General features: G+C 41.7%; 2 protein-coding genes across 9 annotated transcripts in view; both read right to left on the reverse strand.

Annotated features, from left to right (window-relative positions):
• CEMIP (cell migration inducing hyaluronidase 1) overlaps positions 1-13,031 on the reverse strand; it is a 168,265-nt gene that overhangs the window by 83,756 nt on the left and 71,478 nt on the right. The window contains exon 1 of one of the 6 annotated variants that reach the window (XM_083411835.1): positions 3,253-3,800. The exons of 3 other annotated variants lie outside the window; for them this stretch is intronic. Coding sequence is in view for 1 of the 3 variants with exons in the window: in XM_083411830.1 (XP_083267956.1) it covers positions 1,134-1,177 (44 nt within the window). In the remaining 2 variants the exon portion in view is untranslated. Of the gene's footprint in view, positions 1-1,133; positions 3,227-3,252; positions 3,801-13,031 lie in introns of those variants that run through there. 2 more of the 6 variants (XM_083411830.1, XM_083411834.1) reach the window with 2 other exon arrangements.
• The window catches only part of LOC310663668 (cell surface hyaluronidase CEMIP2-like), a 98,032-nt gene continuing 91,989 nt past the window's right edge, over positions 6,989-13,031 (reverse strand). For all 3 annotated transcript variants that reach the window (XR_014504563.1, XM_083411801.1, XM_083411802.1), the window contains one exon: positions 6,989-7,334. Coding sequence is in view for 2 of the 3 variants with exons in the window: in XM_083411801.1 (XP_083267927.1) it covers positions 7,120-7,334 (215 nt within the window). In the remaining variant the exon portion in view is untranslated. The remainder of the gene's footprint in view (positions 7,335-13,031) is intronic.

Consider the following 13,031-nt stretch of genomic DNA (forward strand, 5'->3'; position numbering starts at 1 on the left):
AACAGCGAGAGTGGGATTTACATCTCTTATTCTGGCTAGAGGCTCGCTTTGAAAAGATTCCCAGCTGTTGGGATCTGTCCAAAGAGCAAATATTAGCAGACAATGCTAAAAGTAGATACAGGAAGCAGTTAGTCAGGAACCTTCAACAGCTGTTTACTGCAGGTGTCAATCTCCTGATATAAAACGACTGCAGCGTGAGATCTCAACCCTGTCCCTATTCCGAAGGACAAATTAGCAGGGTTAATTGTATAAATTAAAAACCCATAGCACCCAAATGTGATGGTTCCTGTCCTCCTTCCCCTACATCTGCCGGATTTGAGCTATTCAGGGAAAGTGGGTGCTCAATAGGTTTGCTCTGAATTCTTCAATATCAAACAAAAAACGCATTGGCAATAAGCTTTGATTTTAAAATTAAACCAATTAACCTGAGTTCACTTGCTCAAATTACTTTAGCCAACCAGTACTGGGGGAGATGCAGCTGTTCAAACAGAAGCAGAATATGTTCTGCCCTGGATGTGTCTTGCATCAGACCATGGATATTATCTAGGCCCATACATGCTGGGCTCCAAAAGACAATTTTGGCACGTGGGGTGGAAGGATCTGTCCATTTTGGTTCACGCAGTTTCTCATTTAACGCATGTTAAATTCAGGTCTGCACATTACCGCAGCAATTCACATTTTGTTTTTTACAAAAAACACGAGTGTTCACCAACATTTTTTCCGAATGCGTGAATTCTCCTAATAAGTACATTCCTGTATGCAGTTTTGACAAAGGTACACATTCCCCCCCAAGCAATTAATCCTAATAGAATACATTATTGTATGTTATTTTCCAGAGCATATTTTTATGCACAGTTCCCCTTACTACATGCATTTGGTTGGAGAACAACATTGCAAAATTCAGAGAAGTGCAAACTCTGCAAGGTGGTGTATTGATCAATTCTGATCAATTTGGCTTTAAACGAAAGCTGATCAACTTTATCCCTGACCCCTACCTAACTTGGCACCAATGGATTCCCATCCGTGGCTAAGATAAAAACAAAAACTTCTGGAGATCAGAAGCCTGACACAGTCCTAATCTAGCCAGAAAATCAAATTCATTGCAGACAGACAGGTAACAGCTTGAAGAGTACCTGTGCTCTTCCTGACAGCTCAGCTGCATTTGGGCTTCCTCCATCGATTCTTTGTGGATCAAGAGATTATTTTTTCCTACTCGGCCCAACAATTGCCTTTCCAGCAGTGGCCCAGCAGGTTAGCAGCTGAACCCATCTGCCATTCCCTGCTCCTGCAACTGCTTGCTTTTATGAAGGAGGGTGGGGCCCTGGTTGTTTTCCTTTGTGCCTTGGTGGCACCAGCCTTGTTTACGTGTGGCTCACCTCACCTGGCCTCCCCCCTCTTTTCGGGAGGATTTAGTCCATATGTAATTTTCCAGAAGGTCAAGCTTATTGTTCCTTCTGCTTCTGAGCTGCCAGCTCTTCTGCCTTTGCCTTGGAAGGAAATTTTAGGGCATTATCACACTGGTGAGTGGAGGGCAGGCTTCTCAGACATAGCAAAAAAAGGGGGTTGTTATCACAAAATATGCTTTGGAACAGTTTTGTCTCAGTTTAAACCCAGGAGTGCTTTGTTTAAGTATGATTTCTCTCCTCCCCGCTGCTTCCACCTTAAAAACAAAAAATCAATTTCTGTGTCAGGGTTAGGATAAAATCGTTATGCTCCCTGACATGATGGTAGCAACAAAAAATGTCTTCTTGGAAACATGTAGGCAAAAATCTGGAGCTGCTCATATTGGTTGCCATGTGACAAGGAAATAAGTAATTGGCAGGTTTGTGGGTTTTCTACAGTTGCATGAAACTGGTTATTAGATGCAAAATATAGCATTCTAAGCACCTCTAGGTTTTGTTTCCTTAAAAAAACAACACTTCTGGTCCTCAAGGCTATGGACGTAGGCTTGAAAGCATGTGGGCAATGTCTGAAGGAACCTCAGAACTCAGGAGAGACTGAGCACATTTTAGCCCTATGTCCAATAGTAGAGCTCCTACAACCTACAGTTTTCTGCATCCTACCATGATAGAGATGGGGGAAGAAATTCAATTCAGTGCCTATTTAAAGGCAAATTTACCTAATTTGAACTTTCTGAAACAATACGCAGAATGGAACACAGCTGTTCTTCAAAATTCACACCTCTGAATTTTGCAATGCGCTTCTTCAGTCAAGTAATGTGCACAAAAGGCACATTTTTTAAAAAAATGGCAAAGTATGCATATGTGGAAATAAGTTTCAAAAATGCATTATATTAGGAATATATAAACTTTAAGGGGGAAATGCTTTGCAAAAATGTGCACATTGGGCAAAATTGCTTACAAAAATATATACTTTAGGAGAAACTTACACAAAACTGCTGATGAATTTTCATGAGGAATTAGAAAAGTAAATAAATCACAAAATGATCTGGAAATGTGGAGACCTGGATTTCATCTCAACGGGGGGAAATGAGAAACTGAGAAGAACCAAAATTGACAGATTTGCTCAGCTCTCCCCATGACAAACACAAGCAGAATTCTACAGGATGTTACGAAACTCATCTGAATCATTTGAACACAGAGATCACAGAATTCAGGATTTCTTGGTGTAGAATTTCAAATTCCTTTTAGTGTACAGTGCAGCCAGGCTGCCTCACTTACCTGGCTTGGGAGCTAGGTACCCAGTTCAGTGAAGAAAACTTGCTTGCATTTGACCTTTATTATAAGAGCTTTTCTCTGCAGAAACCCGCAGCTGAAGCTTTTCAGGCCACAGAGTTTAAAAACAATCAACGACAGCTGCTAATTGCTGCAAATCAAGCAGCACCCTTCCCAGATAAGAATACCAAGGATTTTCTTTGGCCAAAGGCGCAAAAAGTCAAAACAGGTATAAAAGTGGTATATATTCATAGTGGGCACAGAAGTATTTGAAGAATGCATATTCTGTGCACTACATCGTTTGGTTTCCACCACCTCTAAATACTCCCGAGATACGGTACATTTAGGAATTCACATTTCTGTCAGCAGTGACACATTTATTGTGATGGATATGCAATTACTGCTGGGCTATCGTAGCTCACAGTGTACGAAATAGGAAGCTGATATAACAGCAGTATTAAGCCTGGAGTGCAAATATGCAAAATGTCTTGGGTTATCATATGTCCAAGGTCTCCTCTGATAGCTTTCTAAAAATATTTTAAAGGGGAGAAAAGAAGAAGAAAAACAGCTCCCTTACCTGCTGTTCAGCAAATCTCTCTTGGGTTCTTCTTCCCTTCCTCAATCTGTTTCCTTTCTGGCAGTTCTCAGGTGTCCTTCTGCCACACAGCACTCAGGGGGGAAAAGGAACCCTGTTTTATTTGACACACTTTTGAGTCGCGTTAGCAATTGGTGTGCCGTGGTTTGGAAGCAAGTCAGTGGAATGAGGTCAGGCGGGCAGGCAAGGCGGCCAGCTCAAGAGGGGAACTTACTCACCACCAGGGAGCCAAACTTTGGCCAACAACAGTTCAGCTTAAAATGAACAGGATATTTCTCTGTCTTTTAAAGGCAGGGGTCAGGAAACCTTTGTCCCAGGGCTCAAATGTGCCCCCCTAGGTCTGTCAAGTCCTCGGGACACCCAGGCCATACCTCTTGTGTGCTCCTTGAGTGCTTTGGCCTGGGTGGAGGAGGGATGGGTGTGTGTGTAAATCTCTGATTTGCGTGTGGAAGGCAGCTTGCTGTACAAAAACAAATATGGCATCCGTGGCTCCGCCCACTACAAGAATGGGACCTGTTCAAGAAACCCTACTCTGTGGAAGAAATTTAAAGACTATTTAGCTAAATATGTCAAAATAATTTAATTAGAAAAGCTTGCAAATATCAGATAGGCTTCGGATTTAAGTATGTAAGGATAGAATTTAAGATGTTTAAAGACAAATTTGAAAGAATGAAAGATGTCAAGTGACTAAGTTAATTTTTTAAGAAAATTGAGTTTGGAAAACTGTTAAAATGATATATAATGAAATTCAACCTAGGGGATTTGAGGAAGTCACTAAATAATGTTACCAGGATTTAAATAGAATGTATGTTTGTTTGTGTGTTTGTGTTTTAAATTTTTTGGAAAATTTGAAAAAAAAATTGAAAAAGAAAAGAGAGAAACCCTACTCTGGTTACCTCAGCAAAAGTGACCACAACTCAGCAAGTTGTGTGTTGCACCAGCCTCACCAAGAGTTACCATTTCACGTTGTTCTTCACAATCCCACTATATAATTATACGGGAAGAAAATATTTACCCCCTCAGGAAGGGGGAACATAGAGGGTGCAGTTTTGTTCAAAACAAGCCTTGGAAACCAACATAGACCTTTCTATCAAGGTCGTTTTCTATATGCAAATCAACGTACAGGGTTCCACAACATCTGGGTCAAGAGACCATAAGCTTACCAGAAAGAAAACAGTGGTTTTCAAAACCAGTTCCGCCCCCCTTCAGATAATTCTGCCAACACCAATTTTCCACTAAAATGTGCAATGAAATCCCTGAACATTGCAGATGATTCTGGATCTTGTTAGGAACATAGGAATTGTACCATTGGTCCATTTAGTGCAGAATTATCACTGACTAGCAGTGAGCCACCACAGTATTAGACCAGGGTGTTTCTCCGCAAGACTTGGGAGATGTCAGGGAATGGTAGTTTGTTAAAGTAAGGTAAAGCTAAAGGGACCCCTGACCATTAGGTCTGGTCGTGGCCGACTCTGGGGTTGCAGCTCTCATCTCGCTTTATTGGCCGAGGGAGCCGGCGTACAGCTTCCGGGTCATGTGGCCAGCATGACTAAGCCGCTTCTGGCGAACCAGAGCAGCGCACGGAAACGCCGTTTACCTTCCCGCCGGAGTGGTACCTATTTATCTACTTGCACTTGATGTGCTTTCGAACTCCTAGGTTGGCAGGAGCAGGGACCAAGCAACGGGAGCTCACCCTGTCGCGGGGATTCGAGCCGCCGACCTTCTGATCAGCAAGTCCTAAGCTCTGTGGTTTAACCCACAGCACCACCTGTGTTCCCTAGTTTGTTAAAGTAGCTGAGGGTTATTAGGATGCCTTTATTCTCTCCACAGAGCTACAATTCCCAGAGTTCCCTGGGAAGAAGGCTTAACAGTTAAACTACTCTGGAAAACTGTAGCTCTGTGAGTGGAATAGAATGTCTCCTAACATCTCTCAGCATCCTTAACAAAGTCCCAGTCCCATGATTCTTCTAAGGGAAGCCCTGGCTGTTTAAATTGGTATGATACAGTCTTTAAAGTGCAGAGTGCCGATGGGGCCTGGGTGACCTTGAAGAAGCCACCCTTCTCTCTCTGCCTAAACTACCTCACAGTGTTGTTCTGAAGTCAAAATGGGGATGGAAAGAATCGTGTTCCTTGGAAGGTGGGGGGTATATATAAAGAACCTGGAGCCTGAGCCCAGCGAAGGGCAATTTATTCCAGACTGAAACGCTTACAAATCCAGCACAGAATTCACAAAGCAGATGGATAAAATTATATAATCGTTCACTGCACAGCACATGCCAAGTTAAATGGAAAAAGGAAACTTTTACTCTGAGATTAAACAAGTAAGTAAGTGGGTTTGTCGCCTTCCATTTCGCTTTACAAGTGGAGCTCCACACCCAACGGAGGTTTCTTGAGACCAACAATTATTTATTGTCACATTTATATCCCTCCAAGTTCAAAGTGAGGCACACAGAGTTCTCCCCCTCCTCATTTTATCCTCACAACAGCCCCGTGAAGTAGGTTGGTGACTGGCCCAAGGTCGCAAAGGGAGTTCCATAATTTGAACCCTGATCTCCTATTCCCTAGAGTACCACCCTAACCACTACACCACACAGCCCAATAGCACAATGAATGTAATTATTACAGTGACATTCCCCACCTTAGAAGGTGTTCTTGTCATATACTGTATGTTATTAAGCTTTAGATCCATTCACTGATGAACTGTTTTGTGCCTGGATCCCAGACACAGTAATTTTGTTTTGTAGGAAATCCTATAGGGACAGTTCCTATGGGAACTGCTGCAAGTGATTCCATCTAGGCATGTCTCAATCAGAGCTTAGTCTTAGGCCCAGAATATGTAAACTGTCTGGATTATGGATGCAAGGAGGAAGCGATTTCTGTGCTATCCTGTGTTCATCACAACCAGTGCTGTTTCTGTTCCACTACAGTTCAGCCTCTGCTGAAACCCACCATTATATGTCTCGCTATCTGCTCTGGCTGAAGGTGACATAATTTTCAACACATTTCCATGGAAGGGGAATGCCAAGGCAATACAAAAACTAACAAGTGGTATTCAATTAAGTTTTATTCTGAGTAGATCCACTGACATGAATGAGCATAATAGGTCTACTGTAAGTAAAACATAGTTGAATACCACCAAACACAGTTATGTTACTTACCTAAGGTTCATGGATTAAAAAACAATAGTGAATTCTGCTCATATCTGCTTGCATAATTTCCATTCCTGACCTTGGGCGAACATGTACATTGCGGCAATGTCTGCTCCCATTTCAGTCTTTGACAGAATTATCTGACATCCCTAGTCTGGATTTCCACTAAAGCAATTGAAAGATCAGATACAAGATGGGCTGCCATTTTCCTGATTTTGCCATTTAGAAAACACGCATCAACTAGAAGAAAGGGAGAGGTGCTACACTAAAAAATATATATGTTGGGCTAGCATTACCTATCCCCATAATGAGACTGCCAATGCCAGCATTTAGTCCTGGAATACACTGAAGTAACAACAAAGAGTGCCCCTGTGCAAATGCAGAATGCATTTTTGTTTTTCACTGACTAATTGCACCTCACCTCCACATTTCTAGGATTAAAGAACACAGCTTCCAGGATAGAGGGCTGGCTTCCAGCCAGACTTAAACCACAGCACTATTCTGGATAGAAACGAAAAGAGTACAGGCTCTGAAAAACAAACAAACACAAACTACACTTCCCCTCCCACTTTGTCATATCAGAATATATTTATTAGCTGCAAAATAAAGTTTTTTTGTTGTTTTTTTACAATCTTGTAAAAACAAGAAGACTAAGAGTTATGCCCCCTCCTTACAGGCAAGCCAATGAACAAACTATGGTTCAGTTGTGTTTGTTTTCTAGCCTTTGTGGAGTTTTGCCTTCCTCGGTTTTCACAAAGTCCTGAAGTTTTGTTGCATCAACTGAGCATCTGTACTCTCTCAACATCAGGGGCACGTAATATTGGAGAGAAGCGGATTTCTGATCAGCAGCGTGGTTGTGGATTTTAATCCAGTAGGGCGTGGGGTTTCCTTTATATCCAAGCATCGCAAAACTACCTGTAGGGATGGAGAGAGTGAGAGAGAGAGAGAGAGAGAGAGAGAGAGGGAGGGAGGGAGAGAAAGAGAAAAGGAGTTGGGGAGAATGGATGCGATTACTATCAGACCGTTAAGCAAATAACCTACAATAATCCTTACAATTTTTGCAATCTTAGATTTTCCAAATTCCTGTGCAGTCTTGATCAAATTCCTTGAAAAAACTATCAATAACCGATTTGTTCTACACATAACCAACTTTTTTCCTTCTTCAAACCTTATGTTTTAGTTCATAATAAATACAATGGTTCATATTTATGGAAGGAGAAAATATCAAAACAACAATGCATACAATAGATCCATAAAAAGTCCATACCCATAAATAAAACAGTAAAGAATACATAGACATAAAGATGGATATAAAACCATTACATTATACGTTCATATTATCACTAAGAGAGATGTATTCCTCTAAATTATTATGCCATTATATACCAAAAAAATGAATGCACTCAGTTTTTCAAATAAATAAATAAATAAATAGGTTGCATACTTCCCCCTAACTCTTGTATGAACCAGATATCAAACCCTTAAATCCAATCCTTTAGCAACGGCGTTTATAGTCCCCACCCACCCAAAATTGTGGCATATTATTATGCTAGCAACTGTTAAGAGATGTATTATCATTTCTATATCCTCTAACTCTTTTATATTGCCAAATAATAAAATTAGTTGATCATCACCTACAGGGGTACTAATTTTATTTATTACAGCAAAGCAGAAAATCCTTATTTTACAGCAGGACCAAAATATTAGACAACCAACTTCTATTTACCTTTTTGAATACATGCATGCATCTGAGAGGAGCTATGGACAAAAGCAGACACAGGTTCTATATCACATACTCATGCACACACTGTAAACATCCCTTATGTTGGACATTGCTCAGCATAATTGCAGCCCAAGCTTCTTAAAGCCAGTTAACTTGCAGATCTGATATCTGAGCGCCCCTGAACAGAATCTGAAGAATGGAATCATACAGACAGAATAAAAGGACCTGGTGCTAGTGAATCAATTCTTAAGAGTTTGCATACCAATTCCTGTACCAGTCCATTGCCCACATTGGCTTTCATCCCAGTACTAGTGGAAATTTCTTAACATCTGAGTGGCACTCTTTATTTACCTACTCATTTATTTACTAATTAAATATCCACTTGTGGATGCTGGCCATCTGGGGTCTGTGCATTAGGACCCACAAGACTCTAGGGGGCCCACCAGCCCCAGAAACCATCTTAAACTGTCACATATGATAATCTGATTATATATGTAGCAGTTATCCAACATTTCTGGTTTGTTTTTAATTTTCCTCTGACAGAAGCATGCCAAATCTGAAGCTTGCCTGCCACTACCAATCAGAGAGGCCTGCAGTGGGAATTTCCCAGAGGCTAGGACATGCACTAATGTAGTGACATCATGGCACATGTCTTAATGCCATCCGGCTTTCTACTACTTTTTGGAGAGCTTCTTGCCACAGGCTTTCCTATAGTGGAGACTACTTGTTTGGTCTGCATCCCTTTCTGACTGCTATAGTTGCTTATGTTTAAACGCAGAGCAGCAACGTAAAGAAACTCCTGTTCCTGGTGTGGAGCTTTGTTTAGTTTCTGTTTTAAAGTGTTCAGCTAACTACTCCAAAGTGCAACCTGCTTTCCTATCCAAGTCACACACCCTGAATCTGTTCTGTAGAGGGTAGAGGGGACCCCTGACCATTAGGTCCAGTCGTGACCGACTGTGGGGTTGCGGCGCTCATTTCGCTTTATTGGCCAAGGGAGCTTCCGGGTCATGTGGCCAGCATGACTAAGCCACTTTTGGCGAACCAGAGCAGTGCACGGAAACACCGTTTACCTTCCCACTGGAGCAGTACCTATTTATCTACTTGCACTTTGACGTGCATTCGAACTGCTAGGTTGGCAGGAGCAGGGACCGAGCAATGGGTTGGGGTGTGAGCAGGGAGGAGAAAGTGGGGAACAGAGGTGCCGCCTTGTGCTCAAGATTGAGGGGACCTGGTGCACACACAATGTTGTATTGTCAGGAGGAGACCAAGCATGGAGTCCAGCATGGTGAGGTTTCAATGGCTGGCAGCTCCTCCTCTCTCGCACTCAGGAGGAGTTTGTGCCATGCTTGGCTCCGCGCTTGGCCTCCTCCAGCCCCCCCCCCCCAAACACTGAGGAGGTCAAAGACACCTCAGCCTTATAGAATTGGTGCACCCGGTGGGGAAGAATCCCATTGTGCTACCACAAGAATTGAGTTGAATGCAGCCCTGGTTTACTGCATATAAATGCAGCTGTTAGCAGACTGAGTTGCTAGATGCTGAGTTGCTAAGATGCTCTCCCATTCCCAAACTAAATTGGGAAGAGGGACCAAAACGTCTTTCACACAATGGCCTACAACACAAGTATGGCTATCACCGATGCTTTGCCTAATGTAGGGCTGGGGAACCAGAGGCCTTCTAAATGTTGTTGGATTCCCATCTCCCATGGTCCATAGTCCATGCTAGCTGGGAGTTGAAGTCCACAAACACCTGGAGGAGATGAGGTTCTCCACACTCAATAGCCTAATGTACTTACAAGGACTCTTCTCTAGAAGAGTGCCCCACAATTGCAACCTGATATCATGAACTTCTCAATTTCCACAGGTTATCTTGAGAGGTAGGAAATCGCCCCGAAGACCTCCAGAGGAGAAAGCATACCTAGATGTCTTTGACTGCTAACACTAAGAACTTCACACACTACTGAAATCGGGATACTTATTGACATACAGGTTTTGAAAGACAGCTCTGTGCCAAAGCACAGAGGGAGATCAGGATTGCTTTGGTCAGCACTGCCATGCCTTCCCTGTTGCTCCTATATTGGGAATTCCGATTTGCAAGTGATCCAACATACCGCAAACAGGCCAGAATTAATATGACTGGAACGTTGCAAAACCCCACGGTACAATGGGATCTGCATATTTGGACCACTGTTACGAACTCCAGTGCATGATGGCCGGGGGGGGGGGCACGATCCTAAGGGACGGGCAGGTTGCCGCAACTGCACTCCAATTATTGGTTGGATGCCAATCTAACCCATTGAATCCACTGATGGCGAAAACCCGATTTTGTAATTATACGGAAAGCATTCCTCCTCCTATTATCACTCGAATGTGGAATGTGGCAGCCCCTTTCAAAAGTGTAGGACAATGTAATTAACAAGTGTGAGGGCAAATACCACCACACACCTTCAAACTGGCAGGGGATGGGTTTTTAATCAGCCTGACTGCAATGATCCAGACAGGAATTTGTCTAGGATGGAATGTGGACTATGGGGAAAGTTTAAACACCCCTTCTCTGTGGTCCCTCCTCCAAGCGCTCTCAGAGTCGTGAGTGACATTGCCCCACTAACACCGTGTTGAGGAATTTATGCACTGCTGGGGAAAGCGTCGCCTACCACAAGTCCAGCACCTTTTGCTTACAAAGGAATTTTTTGTGAATGTGTTTTCTAATCGCCACCCCACCTGAAATTAAACTCTGTATTCCCACTCCGAAAGGAAAATACTGTACAGTGGTACCTCGGGTTAAGTACTTAATTCTTTCCGGAGGTCCGTTCTTAACCTGAAACTGTTCTTAATCTGAGGCACCACTTTAGCTAATGGGGCCTCCTGCTGCCGCCGCACCACCGGAGCATGATTTCTGTTCTTATCCTGAAGCAAAGTTCTTAACCTGAAGCACTATTTCTGGGTTAGCGGAGTCTGTAACCTGAAGCATATGTAACCTGAAGCATATGTAACCCGAGGTACCACTGTATTGCTGAATACTGTAGGAATGCACAACTCTCACACAAGTGCAAAAGCAGGGCAGTCAGCTGCTTGGCGATCAATAAGGGCCAGGAGCAAAATTAGCTCATCTGTGCCTAAACTATTCTGCAATATTACAGAGGCAATTCAGCATGACTACTTTTTAAGTTAGGCATAGGGGAGAAATTTGTATCAGTTCGCATTTTAAGGTAAACCTATCTAATGCACACTTCCCAAAGTTATGCAGACTGAAACATATTTGTCCTTCGGAATTAGCTCATCTCTGAATTTTGCAATGCTGTTCTTGCGCTGCAAAGAGAAAGAAAAGTGTATATACTATGCTGGAATGAAGTTATATGATTTTAGCAGAAACATTATAAGGAATTAAGTGAAAACTGATTGGCAATGGGCCAAAGTGGAAAATTTAAAGTTAGATTGTGTTAAGATTAATTATAGAACAAAAACTTGAGAAAGATGGAAAGGATTTGCTGAAATAGCTATCAACTAGAATACAAAAAAAAGGAGATGTGAGGAGGTTGATGAAACAAGTAAATGAAAAGTAAGGATATGGAAACATTGGATGTGTTTTTAAATTTTTCTGTTCTTTTTGTTGCTTTAATGCACTGTTTTTCTCTGTTTTTCTTTTTACCTTTGATGTATTGATTGTTAAATTTTTAAATGTTTTTTGTTGTCTTTCTTTTTCTCTTTTTTCTGTAATTATTAAACTTCTAATAAATATTATTTAAAAAAAGAAAAGAAAAGTGTATATACTAGGGCAAAGCATGAATACATTTGTGCAGTGCTTTTTTCACTTAAAAATGTTTAGGGGTACTCTCATTCCATCTGAGACTCAGAAAGCACCGTGATAGGAAATGAGGCCGCCATCGGGGGTAGCAATGGAATTGACAATTCACTGTGCTAGAGAAGAAACTAAAAAATATATAAAAAATTTGTTTCTTCTCCCGTTAGATTCACAAAATGTTTAGGGGTATGTGTACCCCTGTGTTCCTCCAGGAAAAAAAAAGCACTGCATTTGTGAAAATAACACAAAAAATGCATTATATTAGGGGAAATGGCTTGCAAAAATGAATTTATTAGGGTCAAAAAGCTGATAAAATTTCCTGAGGGCTTTTAAAAAAATAAATAAATTTGCAAGCCAGTGTGGAAATGCATCAAACTGAACTTAAAACTGAAAAAATGAGAAACTGAGAAAAAACTAAACCAACAGATTCAACCGTCCTTATTATGACAGTAAACTTCAGGCCGAATTCCAGTCTGAAGTTCTTGTTTGATAGCATCAGCTTTCCAAGGGTGGTGCTAATGAAAACCACAGAACCAAAAAGCAAAACAACGCTACTAATCTCTGACTGGAAACAAAATCCAAGTCCACTGTTGACCTCTTAAGCAACTAAGCTGAACCACAGGCAGCTGGCTGACTGACAGCATTATCAATTAAAGAGTGTTACAATTTTTACAAGAAAAAGGAAAAAGAAGTGAAATTTGGCTATATCGCCTGCCTGCTTCTTCAACTGAATTGCTGTAGGAAAAAATCAAGGTACAATAAGGCATATATGCCAATTACCTTTGCACAAAATACCATTTAAAGCACCATTTTTATGTCAGACTAGCTGAGACAGATTTTCTGACCTGTTGGGAGATCACTGGGATATTTTATAAAGATGCTTACAGAATGAACGGATTGGTCTTACTGAGTCTGTTACTATGAAAAGACAAGCAATTCCCAGCTGCACAACTGCAGCCTAGGAAGAGTCCTACTGACACACAGCCTGGCTTCTCGAAACAGATTCCAGCAAAACAGCTTTCAGGGTGTTCAAAGGCAAGCGAAGTAAAAGGATAATACAGGAGCAGGCATTGCTTGCACATCAGGCCAGA

This window comes from Podarcis tiliguerta, assembly GCF_965153285.1.
Source record: "Podarcis tiliguerta genome assembly, chromosome: 14".
NCBI lineage: Eukaryota > Metazoa > Chordata > Lepidosauria > Squamata > Lacertidae > Podarcis > Podarcis tiliguerta.